This window comes from Felis catus, chromosome F1 (genome assembly GCF_018350175.1).
Source record: "Felis catus isolate Fca126 chromosome F1, F.catus_Fca126_mat1.0, whole genome shotgun sequence".
NCBI lineage: Eukaryota > Metazoa > Chordata > Mammalia > Carnivora > Felidae > Felis > Felis catus.
In genome coordinates this window covers 34,656,969-34,679,667 of record NC_058384.1, presented here as the reverse complement: position 1 = coordinate 34,679,667, position 22,699 = coordinate 34,656,969, and the positions used below count along the sequence as shown (strand labels likewise).

Genomic DNA, 22,699 nt, shown 5'->3' with positions numbered 1-22,699 from the left:
AGCCACGGGGGAAGGGCAGCCGTGCAAAAACCAATAGATGACTCCGTGCAGAGTTTCTGGGGAAAACTTCAAACAGCCCCAATTTCCAGAGAAAGAGAGAGAAAATGCGGGGAGGAGAGAAAGCAAGGGAGGAAGGGATGGGAAGAAGACTGGAAGGAGAGACAGACTCCAAACCAGGGAGCATTTGGAGGAGAGCACGTGGGATATAAAGAAAAGTAACAAAACAGGTGGACGAATCGTTCCGGGGCACCGTGACCCCTCGGAATAAGCGCGCGGGCTACGGTGGCCACAGGAGCGGTCAATGAAAGGAAGTGTTTGCTTCCAAGGCGCTGCCGAACTTTGGCGTCCGGAAGCTCACAAGAACAAACAGCAACATTGTAAAGTGTTCCTTGAGAATCCCAAGGGCCAGATATATGGCTGGATGGGTCAATATCTATAAACAAGCTCCCTTTTCGGGGAGATGGCAGCTTTGCGAGGCCGTGAGCACACAGAGGCGAACAGGAAAGGCCGGGAGGGAGGGGGGCTGTCACCATCACGGCACGGGCCAGGCACTGCTCTCTGCCCATCCTACCTTCAGAATGATGGGGGATCCTGGCTTTTGATCCAACACTCCGGTAGGGCTGAGCAGTTCGAAGGTTGGGTTGGGGTAGTAGATGAACTTGGTGTCGTTGTAAATGAGCAAGGACTGGACGTTATTGAAGACGAATCCAAACTCATCTGGCCGTTCCACAGTGTCCAGGCCGGGCCGGTAGTCCGTGGTCAGAGAGGGTGCCAGGCAGGTTAGGGTGGTGGTGTTCACAACTTTACAAACCTGGGAGGCCCAGAGTGCAGCATTTAAATGCAGATCGAGTGAGAAGTTGGCGGGGGGGGGGGGGGGGGGGGGGGGGGGGGGGGTTCACACTACCACCTCCCGCCCTCTCTTTGCTTTGGCCTGTCACCCCCTGATTACTTGGTTGTCGTCATTAGACGGTGAGCCCCTTGAGAAAAAGGACTGTGAAATTTGGGAGACTGGGGCACACATGTTAATCTCATTCATTCATTCACCAACGTCGTTTGACGGCCTGTTCTGTGTCGGCCGCTATGCTAGCAGCTGGGGCCATTTAGTGACACTGTCATCATCCGGAGGAGGAGACAAATGACCAAACACGCATTATAACATAGTCCCAGACGGGGACCGGACTGCAGTAGGGGTTCGAGCACTGCTAAATACATGAGTGCCTGTGTGAAAGGCCCAGTGGGCAAGGACCAGGCAGGGTAGGAGGGTGTGTGTGTGAGAGAGAGTGCATGGCCGTGGCCTGAGGATGACTCAGGGACACTTTTCCTTGCACAGAAGGAGTGAAATGTAACCTGAAGAACGAGCAGGACTCTCCTAGACAGGGGGGGGGGGGGGGGGGCAACAAGTCCCAGGCAGAAGGAAGGGCAGCAAAGGCCTGGGGAGGAGGGAGTTTGAGGACAAAGCAGGACAGCAGTGTAGACAGGGTGTGTATGTGTTGGGGCGCAAGGAGTAGCATGAGATGAGCACTCTGCCAGCACATAGTAGGTGTTCAGTTAATGTTTACTGAATACACTGATGAGTAAAAAGAATCCTTCAAGTCTTGAAGCATTCTGTTCAGGATCTCTCTCTTCTACAGCCAGGCGCCCCCTCACTCTGCACGAGGGAGTAGCCCGGGTACGGATACTGAGGTCATAATGTCCTTCCTTTTTGGGTAGACCCTGGTGTCTGTACTAAAATCCTAGCTGAGCTGGCCTCGACTTAGCGTGAGCGGCACCATTCCCTTCTCTGGTGGTTTAGTTCCAGGGCTGTCCAGGGCAGTGGCCGGACCGAAGAAACCGCCACAGGACCCCACGTGGCATGTGGACAAAACCCGATTCCCACGCGCTCTCCTCCTGGCTTGCGCTCAGCACGGTCCTGGTTGGGGCTCTGGGTGTCCCAGCAACAGCCAAGGGCATCTGGGAGAGCTCGGCCTGCTCAAGTACACGCTGTCCTGGCAGGTTCACATGTGTTGTGAGTCTGGCCAACACACACACACACACACACACACACACACACACACACACACACGAGCTTCATGTTCCGAAAACAAGACCCCGTGTGAAATCGCAGAGAAGCTGACCCTGGCACAGAGATTATGTCAGACCCCCAAGTCCAAGTGTTAACCCCCACTTTCCAGAGGGAGTTTAAGAGTTTCATAGAACAGCCTGCTGAGGGCTGCATGCCCGGGCGGGGGAGGGCTCCCTAGACCAGACTCCTCTCTGAATAAGCAAATCACTCCCAAACAAGCAGGCTCTGTTCGTTAACTGCCCGGTGCTGCATCGGCACTTTATTTGCCAAAATTCCTGGGGGTTTTGCGGCCTTTGCCTTGGCCCTTCTCACGTCTCACTGGGGATGCTTCAAAATCCAGAGGCAAGAGGTAGACCCAGTGGGCTGAAGAGGTGCCTGTGGGGGCGGGGGGCAGAGTTCTTCTGTCCCCACCGCTCTTGACAGAGAGCTCCCGACAGTAAAGGCAGGGGGCAGAGGTCACCACCTTCCCGTTGTGAAGCCAGGCTTGATGAAGAGACCACATCCAGGGGGCTCCTCCAGGCCTGTCCGCCTGCAGGCTCTGGGCAGGTCACTACTGAGCCTGAAGACCCCCAGCTCTCAACAGGGAGGAACCATCACTTAACTCCTTGAAACACGGAGGGCACAGTGGGTGGGCTGGGGGAACTGTTGGGGAGATTCCTGCCCAGGGTTGCAGGGGCACCCTGGTGAGGGCAGAGGACACTTAGGACCTTAGCCTTTGCAGATGGATGTCAGGTATAGGGAAGGCCTTTCCAGACCAGTCTTCTCTTCAAATGGCTTCGTGGGGACTAAGGCCGCAGGCTTTGGAGGTTAACCTCGGTCAGTCACATACTTACTCTGTACTGCCTTAACCATGTCTTTTACTTCCTGTACTTCTACTGCTGTGACATCTGGGGCCTTACGACCTGGAGGGATCCCCTCCTGGGACCAGCCAGTGCCTAGAAACCGCAAACAACCTGCCTGCTAGAGCACGCTGTTGTGATGCAAACCAATCAGTCCGGAGCCCAGACCCCTGACCGCCTCCTTTTCCACACTCTGAGCACCCATCCACCATCCCTAATCATACCAGGCCGGGCACGGGACAATCAGGAACAGCCCCCGTGCCCCAGAGGCCGCTAAAACGATTCGGACTGGGCAACCCTAAGCCTGTTTACCTTGTCTTCATGCTTCCTTCCTGCAGAAGCCATAATAAAGGCTCTCGCCACAGTGCTCTTTCCTCTCTCTGCTTCCAGACCCCCCCCCCCGGCTGCTTCCCCCTTGGTGTGGAAGCCCCCTTCCCTTGGGGTCTGTGAGTATAACAAACTATCTTTCCAATGGCAGTTGCCTCCTGTGCTGTTGGCCTTGACATACCTGAGTAATAGTAAAACCTTTATTTCAAAACACGTACCTAATTTATTTAGGGGTTTTATCCTTCTTGCGTGTCAGGCCACTGTTCCCATTTCCACCCCTCGTTCTCCTTCTTTCCACTTAGTCCTTGGAGTTTGACAAGGTGGTCTGTGAGCTACTGGGAACACTGGCTTCAGTCTGGAAGTGGAGTGGGAGCATAGGTCTTTTTACCCCTGGATCAGGCTCTCCACTTGGGATAAGGAGGCACGTGCTCTCCTGGCCCGAAGAGCTGTGACCAGGGTGGAAACTGAAGGTGTGATACGGGTGTCCCTGCATGTCTGCCATGATGGAACGTCATAACCAGATCACCAGCATCTCACGGGGTCTGGTAATGAAGAGTCCAGGTTTTGGGGGGATCTAGTTGCTTCTGCCTCCAGCTACCCTCGTGGCTGGGGGCAAGCCGTTACTCCTTTCTGGCATTAGTTTCCTCAGCTATACAACGAGGGGGGTGGACCAGATGATCCCTGTAACTTTTCCAGCACTTGCCTTCAAATGCTGTGTCATTTTGTGCCTTTCTGTGTTTCCTAAGGAAGCTTCCAGCATGCGGGGGGTCTGTCAGGGATAAAAGGGTAGGCACAGTACCATCTTTCCTGTCTCTATCACAGCTACTCAATCCCCTGAGGTCAAAGCAGCAATAATAGCAATTATATGAAAAATTAACGGCCATAATAGCATCTCCTGGACTATAATTACGAATACAGCCGTGTTTCAGAGAATATCGGCTAGCAAGACTGAGGGGGAAGCCACCAGAACTAACTAAAAAATGTGTAACGACATCTCAGACATTCTACTTTTATGATAAGGAACTTCTTTAAAAACCACAAACGTCCGTAGAGAAAAAAAATTAAGTTACATGGCTCCGCACCGAGGAGTAAAGTAAAATGTTCGACTGATCACCTTCGCAGCCGGGGGAGGACTAGCTGCTCGCAGTGACTGCCGTTTATCAAGCGCTAACCTAGTGCCCGCCAAGGGCTTCGCGTTACAGATCGGCGAGGAGAGTCTTATCGTCAGCGTTTACGCAGGCAGAGAATAGGGGATAACAGAGGTTAAACGACTTGATCGTGGTCGTACGACTAATGGAGGGCAGCGTCCTGCTTCCAATTCAGATGTGTCTGCCTCTGGAGCCAGCATTTCTTCACCCTTCCACACTGCTTCTTACGGGACCTCAAAGCAAACATAGCATGAAACCAGGAGCCCTTCTGTGCTCTCTCTTAAGCTCAGAAGCCAGGACATTTATATACTCGCCCTCTGACGAGAAATGATTATGCTGTAATTGCGAGAGTCCTTGGAAGGTTCGGGTGTTTGGGGCCATGATTCCAAGCTCAGGGTCTTGAACTAACTTTCTTCCCCCATAGACGGCCGCTCCAGTGCATGTGGTTGGAAGAGGGAGCTAACACGGACCTCATCACATTGCAAACCCAGACGCAGAGCTGTGGTTATAGGGAGGGCCAGGCGGACCGGCGGTTACTCACGTTGACAGACTCCTTGCCATTAAACTTGACTCGGACCCTTGGCTCCTGAATGACGTCCAGGTTGAAGCCTGTGATCGTCAGGGGTGTGTGGCCACTGGGAACAAGCAGAGGCTGGGCTAGGTTAAAAGCCCTCTCAAACGGCTACCACCTCGACCCCGGCCCCCTCACAAGACAGGGGTTCTGTCGGGTGGCGGCTGGGCGTTATCCGTCCCACCTCTGCCTCACCTGGCAATGCTCCACTCCGGCTCAATGCGCTGCACCCGGGGGGTCATCTATGTACTCGAACTGCAGGTTGTTATCCACGCGGGCTCGGTCGACACTCACGGAAACGGGGACTGGGCCCAGTCCGTTGGATGACGGGGGTGAGACACACACGATCTCGTTCATTGACCGCCTGACAGGGAGACAGCAAGAGGGTTGTAAAGAAAGGCATTGGCAATGAGGAGAGCTCTCTGGCTTCAGAGGCGATTTTCCTCAGTCTGAGGGTATGTATGGCCCACAAAATGCTCTGTTGCTTCATACTCTACACAACGGAACATATCCCTTATCGGTGTATATCAGTGCCTCTTTTTACTGGAGATCCGACTCTGGTTGGACGAGGGAGGGAACACGTTGAAGAAGGGGACTGGAGAATGTGGGGCAGGGGTCAGGGCTTCGCGGGCTTTGGGTGATCTTTTCTTTTCTGGATTTTTCTAGAATAGGCTAGTTAGCCAGTGCTTAGAGTCTGGCCAGTCATTCAGTAAGTATTCACTGAGCACCTACTATGCAGAGAAGTGAACACAGTCCTTGCCCTTAGGGAGTTTATAACCGGAGGAGGAGATGATTGGCTGATACTGAGCACGTTGGGTTCTCACCCATGGATTCTCTCAGGTTCTCTCTATCCCCAAGGCCTCATCGGAGTATCCGGCAAATAGCAGCTGTTCAAGTTTTCATGCACAAGAGATGCCCTGAGGATAAGTCTGTGTGCTTGCTGAGGACTGAGGTCATGTAGTCTCCATGTTTCTCGAGCCCCATAGTGGGGACCTAATGAATGCTGGGTCCTGATGGCGACTGGAGAGTTTCTGGGAACTTCCCCATCAGCAGCTCTCACGGCCCTCGTTCTCATTATTTTTAGAAGTATCTAGCCCCTAGATATATTGACTAAGTGGTCTATATTGCTATAAACTGAGTAGCGGGATGGATTGCTCACAGGGACTGGAATGGTGTTTGGGCCCGGGACGTGGCCCACCCGTGGGAGTAAAGGGGCGGGCACCTGTGTGAACACGCCCGGAACAGGTGCGCACACGCCTCACACGTACAGCCTTCCAGTGCTCCTTTGAGCCCATCTCACCCATAGAACTCGCAGGTCTGGTTGCCCAGATATACAGCCACGCTGCTGCCTGCCCCGAGGTAATGGCCTGTGATGGTTACCATGGTGCCTCCCGATTCGGGTCCTCGGATGGGGTTGAGCGACAGCACGGAAGGGTTCTTTGGAAAAAAAACAGAGAAACGGTCACACTCAGGTTTGGGCCAAAGGGACAGACCCACGCTGGACGTAACGACCAAAGGAGGAGCTGTGTCCCTGCTCAGAGTGCAGGTACTTTTTCTGCCCTTTCTCAATCTCTTCTCCTGGAGCTGAAGCCCTTTCTAAGATGAGGCTCTTGGCATGTCCAGGGAAGGCAGACGGACCTCGCTTTAGAATTAATTAACTCCCTGGGGAGTCTCATGCTCATAACACCAATGGGAAGGCAGAGGTAACACCGACTAATCTATCAATTAGTTTACAAATTGAGAGCAATTTGAAAATGCTTCTCTATCTAGAGCCTGTACTGATTTTTTTTGGCACAAAATCGATTAGGCTGAATAAAGCATCCTTGTCTGGATTGGGCCACTAAGGGGCCAAAGTCCTCCATTAATGGCCCCTGCACATGTCCTGTCCCTTCCTAAGCACGTGAGGGGCACGGCCGGAGGCCTGGTACAGACGGCTGTCAGTCAGTGTTAGATACAGCTTCCCCCCCACCTTCATCAGGAGGATGTCCTATCGATGGCCAGCACATTTTAGTCAACTCCCTAAGCTGTAAAATAAAATCCGAAGCTTGAAAGAAATGTCATGTGGCCTACGGTGCATCTGGCGGCTGACCTAAATCAGAAAGGAATTGCTCCTGTCTGGAAGGCCAGGCTGGGGGAGTGGGAAGTGCTTTTAACTGAACAACTATACCTGCATGAATTCTAGACCGCATTAGCCGGTCACTGTCCATTGGCCCCGAAGCAAGCTTCTAGATCACTCTGGGCTTTTGTTTGCTCCAATGTCAAGAGAGGAGGGCGGGCTAAATGATCTCTAAAGCCTCTCCCATCTGGGACATTCTACAGTTTTCTCTCTCCCCCCCCCCCCCCCCGCATCTTTCTGTGTTTGCTGCTCACACAAGACCCTGTCTATCCTGCGTTGAAGGTAGTAGAAGCCGGTGGCAGGCAGACAATGGTACTCTCCAATCTGAGGAAAAGACGACTACGAGAAACGGACAGAGATGCTAAGAGAAGAAGGCAGAGCCTGGAAAACCTAAAACAAGCAGTAAAATGCTTTAGAGAGAATAAAATGTTGTGGTCTAATGATTTTTTCAAAACTCTTAGCAAGGCTGGTTTGACCCCATCTGCTGGTGTTAACACTTTTTAATGAAGAACTCAATGTGGCAATATAGAAAAGTGTCAGCAAAGGGACTCCAGAGCCCCAGAAGCAAGTTATTGATTCAGCAGGAAGGTAGTAGCCCCAGCAGATTCCAAGGCCCCAGAAGCACGCTATCGATTCAGCAGGAATACAGTGCTGGCCTTCGAGAAAGTTGTCGTCATTCTACTACCCGCCGCCCGAGCGCGAAGAGATGTCTTCAGCTGTGAGTGTGCATCAGTGTGCCTAACCACACCATCACACAGAGCAACTCACTCAGTACCCCCTGCTCCCATGGTCCTGCCACAGACACTTGTCTCTGCAGGATTTGAAGTGACTTCTCTAAACTCCCACTCGCGATAGCCTTGGCAGAAAACAAAGCATGTGGATAAATATAGACCTTTTTAATTAGGTCCCTCAGGGGATCTGTCCTCATTAGGCTGGAATGAGACTAAGATATCACACTGGCAGGACAAGGGGTGGCTCCCTCCCTCCCTTACGGGTAGGATCCACTTTCTAAGAAAGACCTGATCTTGCCTTATTTAGAATTCTGGCCCGTGACTCTCTGAGACTCTAATAGCATCGTCAGTCACACATCCATCCTACCCCCGGCTTGAGGGGGGTGTGGGGCCTTTGTGGGAGAAGCCTAGAATAGGCTGGGAGCCCTGTAGCCCAATACTCACCACAAAGGTGTACTGTTGATGGGACTTGGTCATGAACTCTGGCTTACACTCGCCAATGCATAGGCGTACAGGCCCGGAGGTGGTTCCCACGAGGGCATGGCCCATCTCACAGACGATCCTGAGGAGAGAGCAAATCTTCCCGTGAGAGGCCTGGCCACAGCCCACATCCCTGCCTATACTTCTCATCTTACCTCCCCCGTGCCCCCCACACCCCCACCCCTGTCCCAACGAATGACTCATCACACACTTGCACTGGTGCTGTACCGAGACTCAGCTTGCTCACCCATCTAGCTGTGTGACCTCGGGTAAAGCGCTTTCCCTTTCTGGGCTTCAGCCTCTCATCTGTACAGTGAGAAGCCGAATGAGATCACCTCTAAAGTCCGGAGTGCCTCCAAATGCCATGCTGCTTAATTCTCGGAATCGACCTGCGTTCCCAGTGCCTCTGAGGCGCCTAGCACGGGGTAGTTGCCCAGTATTTGTGGGATAAAACCCAATGTCCAACAGGGAGACCCAGGGGCAGTAATTTCCCGTTCCTTCCTGTGTGACAAGCCAAAATGGCAACTCGCCCTAAAGGAGTGAGTGAGGGCCTGTCTGCCAAGGTGATTCAACAGTGGTTTGTTTCCTACAGTGAGGTTTAAAAAGGGAATAGATAATCTGATGAGATAGTGAACACCCAAAGCAGGAGCTCCCAGCCAAAGGGAGGAGCCGCAGAAGGGGAGGATGGCGGATGAGTTCATTAGGACGGCAGTTGACAGTGGACTCCCACTTAATCAAAGTCTGAGCGCCCTAAGCTGGTGGGCGAGGCAGCGAACCAGCCGTGGGGTTGGAAGTCACGGCTCACATTAAGAGGCTGGGTAGCTGGAGGCAAGAGGGGGATACAGTGTTTTCTCTCATGAAGTGCAGATCAATACCCCCAGTGATGACCTCCCTGGTGCCTGAGATCAGTTACAACAAGCACATTTAGACACTGGTTGCCTTGGCCACAGCAGCCTTCTCGAAAGGGCGGGCAGCTGGAGGATACGGGAGAGACTGAAGAAATCAGGTTCTCGGGGGGCTCTCTCGCTTGGAATTAGAAGGCACGGGGTCCCACGAGGCTCCGCAAAAGAGAACCCAAGGACGGAAGAAAGGACTTTCGATTCCTCCCAACACCGCATAAGAGTTCGGAGCAGTCTGGTGCCCCCGGTAGGTTTGCTTAGCGGGGAGGCAGGAAAACAGACCCCGGTGCACTCATCCCCAGCATTACGCCGGCACCATGGGGGTCGATCCGCGTCTAGCTGGGAGGCGCTTATCGCCACGGCTTCTCCAGGAAGGAAGGTAACTAAACAGAGATTTCATTTCGATGTAATAAAACTTGCATTAAACAAACACACCGCACGCTCGCACACACGGCATGCCACAGATCTCCACCTCCTTCATAACAGTTAATCCCAAATAAGTACTTTAACTCCTGGTGAATATTTACTTAACATGCAATAACTGTCTTATCACGTTTAGCATATTAGATTCAACAAGAAAGTACTGAATGCGCATGGAAGGGCAGTCTCCCTTCCCTTCCTCCATGAATAAATAAATTAATTACGAACCCAGAGTAAAGCTGATAGGGATGATCAATTAGTATTTTACACAGAACTGTCTTCTTAAACCTCATTAGCAGAGCATTTGAGAAGCTTAATTTAAGGTACTGTGTGTGGTTATTTTCAGGGGCTACCTGCTCGGAGTAACAAATCTCTCATCCCGTTTCCTGGGCCCTAGTGCCTGCACCTATTTGGGGTCCCGGCTGTCCTGCAAACCATATGCCCTGTACTCCTGAGACGCTTCAGAGGAGAATCTGTCATCCATTGCAGAAGAGGAGGACAAAGGAGAAGGGGGAGCAGATAAATCTCTTTCCTTCTCTCGTCCCTCCCTCACCACCCCCTGGACACTCTGTGCTACAGTCATCCTCCAGAAGAAAGGAGGAAGAAGAGATCATGGTAGGCTTGATATCGCGGAGGGAGGAAATATGACGACCTGTGAAAGCCATGGGCATACTTTTTCCTCCTGGGGCCCAGGGGTCTGTGCAGAAGAGGAGAAGGCCTAGAATGGCCCATTCAGCTGTCTCTGTAGGGTGTGAACAATGGCCTAGAACCCTTTGGTGCACTGTTTTTTCTAGAACATTTCCTTATGTCCCAAAACATAAGCTTTACATATCAGGGACCCGGGAGAAGGGGGACAGATGCGAGAGGAGTACTGCCCAAGTGTCCAAGGCTGAGTGCCCGCGGTTGGCCCTGAATGCCCCACCGCGAAGGGCATGATGCAAGGGGGGCAGGGGTAGGCTGCAGCAAGGTGCCAGAGCACTACCCTGGGTTCCCTTCCTTGGCACTGTGACTGATGCCTCTCCCCACCCATGGAATGAGGTTCACCTTCACCCGTGAGTGGGAAGCGGGCAGGGGGAAGCTGGGGGCTGTAGCAAAGGGTTTGGGGCGGTAGGGAAGAACTGGGAGAGAATCCTAAGGAATTGAGAAGTATGCGGAAGAACCCCAATGACCTCTCACTCTCCTTCCTTTTATTCCCGGTCCACCCCCCTCGCCCGCCCCGTGCTCGCACTGAAGGTTGGAATATACAGAATACAATTGTATCATTTGTTCTCTGAGCTCAGGGAGAGAGGAAGGTAAGGAAGAAGCAGGGGAGGCTGCTGGGAGTAAAAAGGGTTATACTGAGGAATGATGGTCAGGCCATGGCAGACTGGGTACCTTAATAATAATAAGAGCTACAATTTACTGAGCTGTGATCACAGCGGGCACGGTACAAGATAGGCTCTCGTGTCATCTCGAGCTCCCCTGCAGGGCGGTCCTATTAGCTCCACTTTATGGGCAATGAAACCAAGGCTCAGAGATGCCACGTGACTTGTCCACGGCCACAGCGGCAGAGCCACGGTTCAAATCCAGGTCAACCTGACTCCAAAGCTCGAGCCTTTGACCATTCTGCTCTACTGCATGCAGAATTAATGGAACGCTTTCTATGTATTTTGGGGAGGGGACAGGGTGGACGTGGCAGCAATATCGGGGTGCAGTTGAGGTTGCTGGGGTGTCGGGAGGTGCCCCCTACCTTCCCGGGTGTCGATGACCACAGGCAGCAGTGTGTGCACCACTTCCTCCTTCAAGCCTTACGAGTTGGCAAAGGTCCTGTGGTTTGATTTCTGGGGGCCTCCTGCCTTCCTGGCCTCCTTCTGGTGTCTCTGGTGGCTCTAGGATCCCCAGTATATTATAAGGAGACGACAGCTGGGGGTGCCGACATTTTTCCCTTGCAAAATGAGGGGCCTGACTAAACAACTATCCACGTTCAACATTTGGAGGTTCGACTCCTCCCTGGTTGACAGGGAGCTTCTGGGGACACATTAGTGACACCGACAGGCTTTCTAACGGTGGGAAGTGCAGTTCCCTGGGGCATACAGTTTCCTCCTCTGACATCCTAAGGATGTCTATTTCTCCATTTCTCCATTCCCCGGATGAGACTTTTGAGAACCTGGGAGCAAAGTGATTTGCCCCAAGTCACCCGGTTCCCCAACAGCTGAGCTCCTGGCACCCAGCCCGGTGCCCTCATCCCCCACACAGTACCGCCTCCCACAGACCGGCAGAGATGGCACCTTTCTCCGCACGAGCATGCACCCCTGGGGGTGAGCTTCGGCCCCCACCTGAGTCTTATCACCCAGGAAACGTCCTGTGATGGAATCATCCGGCCCTCCACAGACCGGTGGGGTGCTGATTGCAAGACTAAGCGGGGCCTTTTAACCAACATTAACCTAATTGCTGAGTGATAGATGGTGTGGCACAAGCATATGGCGGGCCATTACCGTGCCCGCTAACCCTGCCCGCACCCGGGACACTGCACTGGCCCGTGTAGCCAAATTCATCTCTCCCGGACATCTGTAATGATCATGCCTGCTGCTGTCTGCCCGGGCGGGAGGCTTTAATGATGCTAAAACTCTGAAGCCTCGAGAGTGGTAAGGAGCCTGGGGAGGCTGGAAACCAGGGCTGTACCAACTGAGGTGTGGAGGGCCTGCTCCCTCCTGCCCACACCGTGCCCCACACGAAGGCAGCGTTGGTTTTCTGGGGTGCCGGGCCACCAACCTCGACCGGTCACCTCCCCGGGCTCCCTGCATAGCCTCACTTGTGGATTCTACGGGCGCTTTCCCCCCCGGCCCTGGGTGAGGGTGGTGCATTTGATTCCAAAGATAGAATACTTCCTCACATTCCTATGGTACATCGCAGTCTCCATTTTCTCATCTTACTGAATTTCCCCCCAAAACCCGTACCGTAGGAATCACGATTTCCATGAGGTTGATGAAGGTCAGAGAGACTGACAGTCTGCTAAGGCCTCAGGGCTGGTCAGTAGAGCAGGCAGGACTAGAACACGTTTGAATTCCAAATCTCATGAGCTCTCCGTGTCCAGCTGCCCAAGAGTTTGCACTTCTCAGCTCAAAGCCATACCCAGTGGTCCCCCAAACCCTTTCCTTTGGAGTCCTGTGGCACCTCACCAAGTTGGAGACTTGACTTCTGTCCGGAGGCCCAGGGCAGGTCCTTAAAGCCAAGGTGGATTCGGGGTAGGTGGCACCGAGGGTCTCGCCCAGCCTGGCAGGGCTCTGACCCGGAAGGACTCCACAGACTGTCCCGCCTCCTGCCCCAGATGCGTCCACCTCCTCTCTGGCCCCACAGCCTCTGTAGTTTCCCTCTTCTCTCCCTCATCTCTTTCCTGTAGCCCCAGCCAGTCCTCCCTCCAAGATTCAGCCCTTGTAGGGAGAAGGTTGTCAGGGGAGGAGCCGGTCTGAAGGATTAGAACGGCTCCTTCTCCCCCGAGGTGGCGAGTGGACATCAATGGGGTCCTCAAAGCCCGGGAAGTCACTTCTCTGACTCTGACCCTGCTCTGGGCCCACACCGGAATCGTGGCCCCTGACCCCGGAGGATCATGACATTTTCAGGCCGTTCTTGTCCGGGAGTCTTGCCCTATCCACTCTTATGAGACAGGGAGACCTGGAGTGGAAGTCAGGAGACTCGGGTTCCAGCTCTGCCTTGGCCACTTGTGCACTGAGTGAACTGGGGAAGTCATTTCACTTCCCCAAGCCTTTTGCCTTCTCCTGCTTTGTAAAGGGAGATAACAGTATCCACCTCTGAGTCCTTTCCAATTAAAAATGAGAAAATGGATGAGAAGGGGCAAGGACTGACAGAAGAGAAAGTGATGTCATTTTTCTGGTGGTTACTAAAGGCTGGGTCTGGGCAGGTCAGGGGGAGGGCCTGGGGCTGCAGGGGGGTGGAGCTAGGGCAGAGAAGCCCCTCCCACAAGCCCTGCTCTGGGGCTCCCCCCTTACACCCCTCCCCCTCGCACAGCACAGCTGTGTTCTCAGCAGGACTAGGGAGACTTGACCCCACTTTACATGACAAATCATCCAGAATGATCTCCTTTCCGTCTCTCTTTGGGATTGGGGTGGGGGGAGCATCCCTCCTTCCAGGCTCCTGCCCCCAGTTTTGTGCCCATCTCCTGCCCACCAACTCCACAGCGGTCACCACTGCCAAATGAACACCCCAAATTGGAACATATGTCACTCCTGGAGCCCCGTTCGCCTGTCCGCGGCTACATGCCTATTTTCTAATTTCCAGCTGACATTTCCCTTAGTGAAATAAATGAATTTGCTCCGGCGGAGGCCCTGCTCGGATTAAGCTGCTGTCAGAGCCCCATGAGCCAAACAAATTGTTGCCCGCAGCCCACTGTGCGGGATGCATTCCAATGGGGGCTGGCAGCGGAGGGGCCGGGGAGACCGAGGAGGAACCTGGGCTGGCTGGGAACGTGGCTCGGTGGCCAGGGCAGGTGAAGACTGAATGAGCGACAAGTGTTGTGCTAGGAGTTCTGATGCCACAGGAGTCAGGGGACGGGGAATCACACACATAGGAGCCTTTGAAAGTGGAGGTGGGGTAGACGAGGGCCCAGGGAAGGCTTTTGGGGGCAGGGTCCACGGGAGCAGAGGGGTGGGAGGGAATCCTGGAGAAGTCCCAGCAAAGGGAAAGGGGCAGCCCCTACCCTGAAGCTCCATGGGAAAAGGGTGGGCCAGAGCGGGCTGGACTCACTGCTCAGCGATGATGTAATCCCCCGGCAGGGGGGTGCAGGGCACCCCAGCCACCTGCACGTGGTGGGCGATCTCAGAGAAGTCCAGGCCCAGGTTCACGCCATGGATGGTCACTCGAGTCCCTCCTTCAGGTGGTCCAGACACCGTCAAAATCTGCGGGAGGGAAATGGGTCACAAACCTGCTGGGCCACAGAGGCAGAGACAGCCGTGCCCTGTCCTTCCGCGAGGGAGGCGGGGGGACTTCGCGCACACCTGGAACGTGGGTGCACACGGCATGTTTTCTCCACTTTATAGCCTCTCTAGGGTCCTGACATCATTTCACATGACTCCCTCAGTTCTTGAGGTCATTAATTCTTTAAAGCATTCATTTATTAAAAAAAAACAAAACAAAACAAAAAAAAAAAAAAACAAAGATCAGAAAGCACTGGACCTGAGACAGAAAATCCTTGTTGGGAGATGTGCTGCCTGAATGTGATCAAGTCACAGTTGCCCTAAGTCTCAGTTCTTCTTAGTTGTGAAGGGCGGGGTAGTGGCACGGATCATCATCTCTGCCAGCCTCGCTCTGGAGCACCAAACGGGGCGTGTTTGTGAGCTTTTTGTAAACCAGGGAGGGCTTTGTAATCGTCACGTGCTATTACTGCCACTCCTACAGGCTTGACACCATAGGGGTGATGGTGAATACCCAGGACATCAGGAAACTTGCCCTCCAGGAACTTCTGGTCCGGGAGGAAGAGATAAAAAGGGAGCCATACATAACGCTCCCTGATGCAGGACACGCACACAGTGGTAAGGTAGATTCGGAGGGAAGCTGTGGGAGTCCAGAGGAGTCCAAGATTAGGTGCTGCTTCAGGGGTAAGATTCAAGATGGAAAGTGTGTTGGACATGGGCTGCAAAAACACAGCCCAGGATGCATGGCAGAACCATGAAAAAGATAACTTCAGGATCTCCCAAATTTTCCTGGCTTCTCATTAACGAGGATCATGTATCTAGTTATTCATTTCCTAATTCAGTCACCAAATGCTGTCTCATTTTGCTCGGGCCCAACGGGCAAAGGAACAGCAGAATCAGGCTCTCCCAAGGTGTAAACTTCTCTCTGGGATTAGATCAGGCTCTTGGAAAAATGCCGCTCTTTGGGACAGAACAGATAGATCCCAGCGAGTAGGTTTATCCTTTGTGGTCCACAGTTATCTGAAGTAGGAGGAAATTAGAAGTGAACTCAATCACTGGAAGCAGGCTCAGGGTATCTTCTACGCAGATTCTCGTACAACTTATACATACAGTTATAAAAAAGTCCAAGGCTCTGTTCACTCCACCGTAAGAAAGGCAAGACAGGATGGGAAGGAGAGAGGGAAGGGTGGGTTGGTCAAGGCCAAGAGTCCACCAGAATCTCCCAGATGGAGCGTCTGGGCAGAGGTGCAGGCCGGGACCTTCTGTGCTTGAGCCCCACTGGGAGCCTCCCATTAAACCCTGTTCATGCTGGTGGGGCACCCAGTGGAGCCAGTGTGCCCTGGGGCAGAGATGACAAGTCAATACGATGAAATGCTATAAAAGGTTCTGGAGACTTTTCCCTCCTCTCTGTTCCCCAAAGGGGCACTGCGCTCTCTCTGCGATGTGGGCACCATGAGTTGTACAACCATCTTGGCTGTGAATCCCCAGGTGATGGGGGCAGAGAAGACACGATCGTGGGTAGAAGGACTGGAACAGGCCTCCCTCTCTGCCAGGCCCACTCCTGGGCTCTCGGGAAGGTGGCTGCACGGTCAGGATTCGAACTCAGACTTCCTGACCACCCCCCACCCTTCTTCAGTTCTTACATGGTGGAGCCTCCTTCCCTCCCTGGGGGGAGGAACTCTCTCATCGGAGGGCCCATTTCACCCAAGTCACCTTGTCTGAGGCTCTCACTCCCTTTTCTGGGAATAAAATATCCCACCTTAGGAATAAAAATAAACAAGACTCATGAAACGAATCAAGGGTGGGATAGTGGAGGCAGCTCAGAGGCATCTCTGTGTGTTGGGCGTGAGTGGGGGGAAGCAGAACAATTTGGAGAGAGAGAGAAGCTGGCAGGAGGAACAGGTAGCCCTACAGCCTTCCTGTCCCTGGGGATTCTGAAATTAACCAGAACCGGATCTTGGCTGTTGCACCCTCCCCGGTGCCGTTTCCTCTGCAACCTGGGCCTCCCGGGCTCTGTGAGATGGACCCTTGTTAATGAGGACCAGGGAAGGGGATGTTTCCACGCCCCTGCAGGAGACATCAGTAGGAAAGAATTTGCTTTGAGCAAATCTGACTGCCCGGTTTCTCCTTTGATCCACTTGAATGAGCCCCACTGGCCCCTCTCACCCCTCCCCCAGCCACCTGGAGGACAAGAACCCACCTACCAAAAGTAACTGGCAAAACTGTGGGGATTGGTTTGCGCTCCTTCCCCCACTCTTATTTTTAAAAATACATTCTTTTGCTCGCAGCAGTTAATTACAACCTTTCAGAAAAACTGTGAAACGAAATCTTTCTGGAAAAGCTAAAAATATTTCCATCTTGCAGGTAGTGCGTGGGGATTGGATTGTGGATAGTTGGCGGCATTGGCAGCTTCCGCGAGGCCGCTTTCTTCAGCTAGTAAGTCTCTGCAGTGTCCCCTTCTGACATTCAAGGGCTGGGGTCCGAGACATGACCAGGGTCACTCGGAGGGGTTTGCAGGATCCATTTGCCAACACAGAGCTGCTCAGAGGCATACGCCAGCTTATATTGTTTAGAGATGAAAGATTATTATTATTGTTATTATTTTTTTTGTTACTAGCAAGTGTTATAATCTTGGCATGAAGACGCATGCCAAAGAGATAGCTAGTCTGGGGTGTGGAGACACCAGCCTGATCACTTCTAAGCTAGCTTACCAGCTGCTGGAATCCGAACGTGGAGAATCAGAGTCCTCCTAGGTCATTGGCAAATACCTGGGGAATACTGGGTCCCCGGGGTCTTCTTTCCCACATAGCTAGCATATGCTAGGCGCCATGCTGCCAGCACCTGGGGCAGGTGGCAAAGGAGTTAGGGGTCAAGGCTCTAAGTAAGCACCCCGTTCTAGGACTTACAAGGGACATAGCTTAGATCTTCCTTGCTTCGAACAAAACTGATGTGTTAAAGTCAGGATTTTCCAAACATAGATGAGGTGGTGAGCATTTGATTTGCAAAAGGATTCCCAAGGTCTCCATTAGGGATGACTTTCAAAATCTATATCGTTGGCACAGACCTCTCTCCTGAGCTCCATATCCATATATCCATTTGCTACTGGACATCTCTACTTCCCCATGTGTGTCCCTCAGGCACCTCAAATTTCACCATGTCTAAAAATGAACTCTTAATTTTTCCTCCTTCCACCCCCAACCTGATTATCCTCACAGATTCTCTTTCAAGGTTAATGGAATCCCTGTGCACCCAGCCAGGAACCTTCCAAGTGGTTTCAACGGATTCCTTTCCCTCCCCTACCACGTACAATAAATAACAGTCACCAGGCACTATGAGATCTTACTCCCTGGCATCTTTTGAATCTGTGCCCCACTCTGTCTTCCTGAGTCGGTGTTGAGCACAGCTCCCCTACTTCTCACTCACGCTAACGGCGAGGGTTTCCATGTTCTCCCATTAGATCGAACTTCCTCCTACCACCAGGTGACCTTCACGAACACATACTTGGGCAGGTTACTAGTTGCTTGCTCTGAAAACCTGTAATGGCTCTGACCACGGTTAAGGCAAAGTCCCTAATTCCTGGCTTGGCACTTGTCCTTAAAGGTTTTTTTTTTTTTTTTTAATATGTATTTTTTAATGTTTACTTTTGACAGAGAGAGAGAGAGAGAGAGAGAGAGAGAGGATCCGAAGCAGGCTCCAGGTTCTGAGCTGTCTGAGTCTGAACCGAGTCTGCACAGAGTCTGAACTCATGAACCACAAGATCGTGACCTAGCCAGAGTCACATGCTTAACTGATTGAGCCACCCAGGTGCCTCTGTCCTTCAGGTTCTGATCTTCATTAATTCTTCAGTCACATCTGCTCTCTTATACTATGTCCATGTTCTACCCAGATACCAGCGGTTCCTGTCCACGCAATGCACTTCAGAAATCTCCGTGCCTTTGCACCTCACTTGCTCTCCCTCCAGCTTAAAATCAAAGTGAGTCAAGGTGGAGGTCTGGGCTCAGGGCATAAAGGCGCAGAGAAAGGTATCCTGCAGGAAACGTGCCCTAACACCTGAGGGCTTCGAGGAGACTCTGAGAATGAGTACAAGGGCCTTGATGTCCGTGTGGTGGTCTGGGGTGGTAAAAACCCAGGCATCTTATTTTCCTCGTTTTTCCCAGGACCAAGTATTGGGGAGAAGCTACAGAGGGGAGGCTTGGTGGAAAATGACGTATTCTCCAGAGAGAACGTGAACAGGATCTTTTAAGATACCACTTCAGGGGCGTGGGGGAGAGGGGAAAAACGGGGGATGGGCTTTGAGGAGGGCACTTGTGGGGACGAGCACTGGTGTGGTATGGAAGCCAATTTGACAATAAATTATATGAAAAAAATATGTACCACTTCGGACCAGGCAACGGGGTCCCAAGTCTACCCTGGAGATTGCCCACAAAGGCTCTCTCTCCCAAGCAGCGTTAGATTGCAGAATGGTCAGTGTAGCATCTGCAGAGCTCGATTCTCTTGGGAGAATGACACGGGTCTATAATGAGGCAGGTTGGCGGAGTCCTCTGCTGGCAGAACTACAAGGAAGGCCTCCCAGATCAGGCAGCAGTGGGGCTCCAGCAGAGGTGAGGGTGAAAAGGCAGGGTGGGAGTTAGATAGATCCCCCCACTGACAGAGGGGAATCAAGACAGGGCTGGGATGGTGACCAGATCCACAGGTCTTGGCTTCTGGTTTCAGATGGCTCTTGGGCTGCTGGCTACTGTGGGGCAGGCAAGAGAGCCCATCTGAGACTTGGGTAGTGTCTGTGCAGGGAGAGAGTAAGACAGACTAGAATTTGAATTTTCCCTCTGACAGGCATGAGCTATGTGACCTTCAATCTCCATGTCCTTATCAGAAAACAGATAACAATGCTCCACCTCACAGGGATGTTCTGAAGGTTAAGGAAGACAACATCTGGAAAATCCCTAATATGACGGTGGTTTTAGAGGGCGGGTCTTGACAATTGCAATTTCCTCCCTGGTGTTCCCCCTGCACCTGTGCCTTCCCAGATCACAAAAACATGGGATTGGTGGTATTGGTAGGGAGCTTAAAGATGATGGGAATCTTTTCTGTTCCTCTGGAAGGAGGCCAAAGGGACCTGGGAGCTTAGATGCTGGAGTGATGGGGGTAGAGACAGCTGCCTGTGGGCTGACAGGAGAGAGCCTGAGCCTGTCCATGCTGCTGAGGACAGGACCTTGGCTTTGGTGGACTCTGGGCCCTGCACAGAAGCCGACTCTGAGCCAGACATCACCCTTTCACCCAGAATAAATTGGGGGAGGACACAGGCCCTGTCTGGAATGATCTTCATTCTTTCTTCCCTCCCTCTTTGCCATTTCTTTTTCCCCTGGCAATCAGCCATTCTGGGGTAGGCACAGCATTTCACAATGAACTCAGTGAATTCTTCCAGGAAAGTAATTCTGAATGAGACACCCACACAAACAAATGGTTTGACAGTCTGGGATGTGTACGAGTGTGTGTGAGTGTGGGTAGTGAGGGTGTGCAGAGATGGGGAGAGGAGCTGGGAACCTGTAAAATCAGCTGGGATCTTGCGATATGGACCACTTCAATCCCATGCTTTCCAACCCATATTATACCGTGGACCGGAAATCTGACTTCTTGCCTGTGGACCTCAGAAGTAGGTGATGAGGTAAAGATGTGCCCAGAAGCAAGTTGCTCTTGCTGGGTGGGGGTGAAGGGGGTTCTCTCACCCCTATGTTCTGTGCCGACTCCCACTGTGCACTCCTCCCCGCCTACTCCCCAGAACTCTCTTAGGTATCTTGTATGCTCCCGGGGACAGCTAAGGATCCCCAGGCCCATAGGGTCTAAAGGCGATGTTCCATTCCCCCTGCCGGTCCAGCAAGTCCACTGACAAATGCCTACCTCTCCTGCAAGGCTCTGCTAAAAGACGCGCCCCTGTGATGCTTCCTCGGACCCCCTCGGGCAGATTCAGTAGCACCTTCTCCTACACTCCCTCGGCCCTTTGTGAACACGCCCAAGAAGGTAATGGCCCCGCCGGGCTGTAAGCTGCTTCTTTTCTCAATGAGACAGTAACTATCTTGGGACAGAGACAGTCTCACTTTTGCTTAGCAGCCTGACACTTAGCACACGGCCTGCAACGTGGCAGCCTTCGGTAAATATCCCCCGTTCTCTGTTACTGGGAAACGCTGGTCCCACCAGATTGTAGAACAAACTGTGTTCTATAATGACAGCTGGAAGAATGGAGGTGTCTGTGCGGCTTGGGAGTGATGTAGTATTGTAACGGAATCTCAAGAAGTCCCTCCTGCAATCTCTCTTCCTTCAATTTAAGCCAATTTCTGGTGTGATTCCTCATTGAATGGAGGACTGAACAGCTGCCTCCTCATCAGACATCTTTCAGATACTGAAGACAGCAATTAAGTCACCCCTGGCCTGTGCTTCTGTAATTCTGTTAGCCCTTTGTTGGAAGATCTTGTTTTCTAAACCCTTTGATCATTTCAGCTGCTTTCCTTTGGACCCTTGGACGTCCAGGCATCCTCTGAGAGTGTAACGACCCAAAGTAGGCTTGTGGCTTGAGCAAAGGCCTGCCGGGTGTGTAGTAAGGAGGGCCTGCGCAGGTGACTTCCCTCCGCTTGTCACATACACCATTAACCAGGCCAGCCCTGGGCAAATCCCAGAGGGAGGGGAAACCTTGGTCTCTTTCCCAGGTGTCTTTTCTGTTCCCCCTCCCTGGGGTCCCTTCCCCTATTTTAGGTACCTCTCACCCTGCTAGTCTCTTCTCCCTAAAGAATCCTTTATTTGCATCTTAATGGGAACTTAAGTTGTGTTATTACCTTGCCTTAAGAGTACTGGCCTTTTAGCCCATTGTAGAATGAGAAGTTTGTCTATGCGCAGCATTCAGAAGGAGAATGTGGGAAAGGTGTTTGGGCACAGGGCTCGGTCCAGCAGCCTTACATGGTGCCCCGGAAGCAGTCCCCGACCGTGCCCGGGTATACAGGTGACTGATCCACATCTAAGCCAAGTACTCTATCCGCTGATCGCAAGCCAGGATGAGCAGGCAGTGGGATGTGGGATGTGGCTGGCGTGTGCTCATCGTAGGGGGGTTCCCAGTCTCCCGCTGGGCCCTCTCAAAGCCTCCCGGCCCGTCTTGTTGGGGAGCCACCTCCGCACCCACCCAGACCCCACCTGCCAGCCGCACAGCCCGACTGAGCCCCACCGAGCTCCAGAGCACCCCAGCCGAATCTGGGCTCCTGCCAGACTGCGACATGTTTGTTTTCCACCGTGGGTGCCGTGACCTGGAAAGCAGCCGCCGCCGCGACGCTCCCCTTGCCCTGATTCTCACAGCCACTAATTGAAGGTTCGGAGGGAACTGTGCCACAAAGCCGCCCAAGGGCGACGGCAGATGCAGCCGATTAATTACAGCTGGGGAGCTCCGAGGGGCTGCGCCGGGGAGCGGAGAGCGAGGTGCCCCAGGCCTCAGGGCTTGGCAGCCCGGGGAGTGCCGCCGGGGCCACTCCGGAGGGCGGAGCTGGGGGCTCCTGCGGGCTAGGGATTCTAGGGGTGACAGGATGACCCCTTCTTGGCGGGAGCCTCACAAGGCCCGGCTTCCACCCGAGAGAACCCGTCTTCCCCGGCTCGGATCTCCTGCCTGATAGACATGCGGAGCGAAGGCAGAAGCTGAACGTGGGCTCCTGGTTATTGGAGATTCTGATAATGATGGCCGCCGTCCTTTATTTCATTTCCTTTGTCATCGCATATTCTTACATCGCTTCGTTTATTAAGTGCTTATCATGAGCCAGGACGGGTGCCCAGGGCTTTACATATTTTATCCCACTTAGGGCTCCAAACAAGCCGAGAGGGAGGTCCTGTTACAATTTCCTTTTTACAGATGGGGACTAGTATCCAGAGAGGTTGAGTAACTTGCTCAAGGTTACACAGTGAGTGGTAGAGCCCACCGGGTCCAGCTAACCTGTGCTTTCGGCTTCTACACGACACGGCCTGAGTTGACCATCCTCTTGTCCGGGAAGAGACCCCTGGGTCATCAGGCGTGGGCACTCATGCCCTAGCCTGCTCGTGGGTTTCCCTCTGCTGAGGTCCCCCAGCCCCTCCCCCTTGGCTCAGGCCAGAGCTTGCTGCTTTCCAAGAAGCTCTGCCCCTGGCTCTGCTGGTCACTGCCTTGTCTCTGAGCTTCTGGGAGCTTCCCCCTCC

At 53.0% G+C, this 22,699-nt stretch overlaps 1 protein-coding gene across 1 annotated transcript in view; it reads right to left on the bottom strand.

The window, feature by feature from the left end:
* Positions 1-22,699, bottom strand: part of PLXNA2 (plexin A2) — a 208,705-nt gene that overhangs the window by 19,683 nt on the left and 166,323 nt on the right. The window contains 7 exon segments of the mRNA XM_003999337.5: positions 572-811; positions 4,918-5,011; positions 5,143-5,183; positions 5,185-5,311; positions 6,248-6,384; positions 8,239-8,356; positions 14,334-14,485. Coding sequence (XP_003999386.1) covers positions 572-811; positions 4,918-5,011; positions 5,143-5,183; positions 5,185-5,311; positions 6,248-6,384; positions 8,239-8,356; positions 14,334-14,485 — 909 coding nt within the window.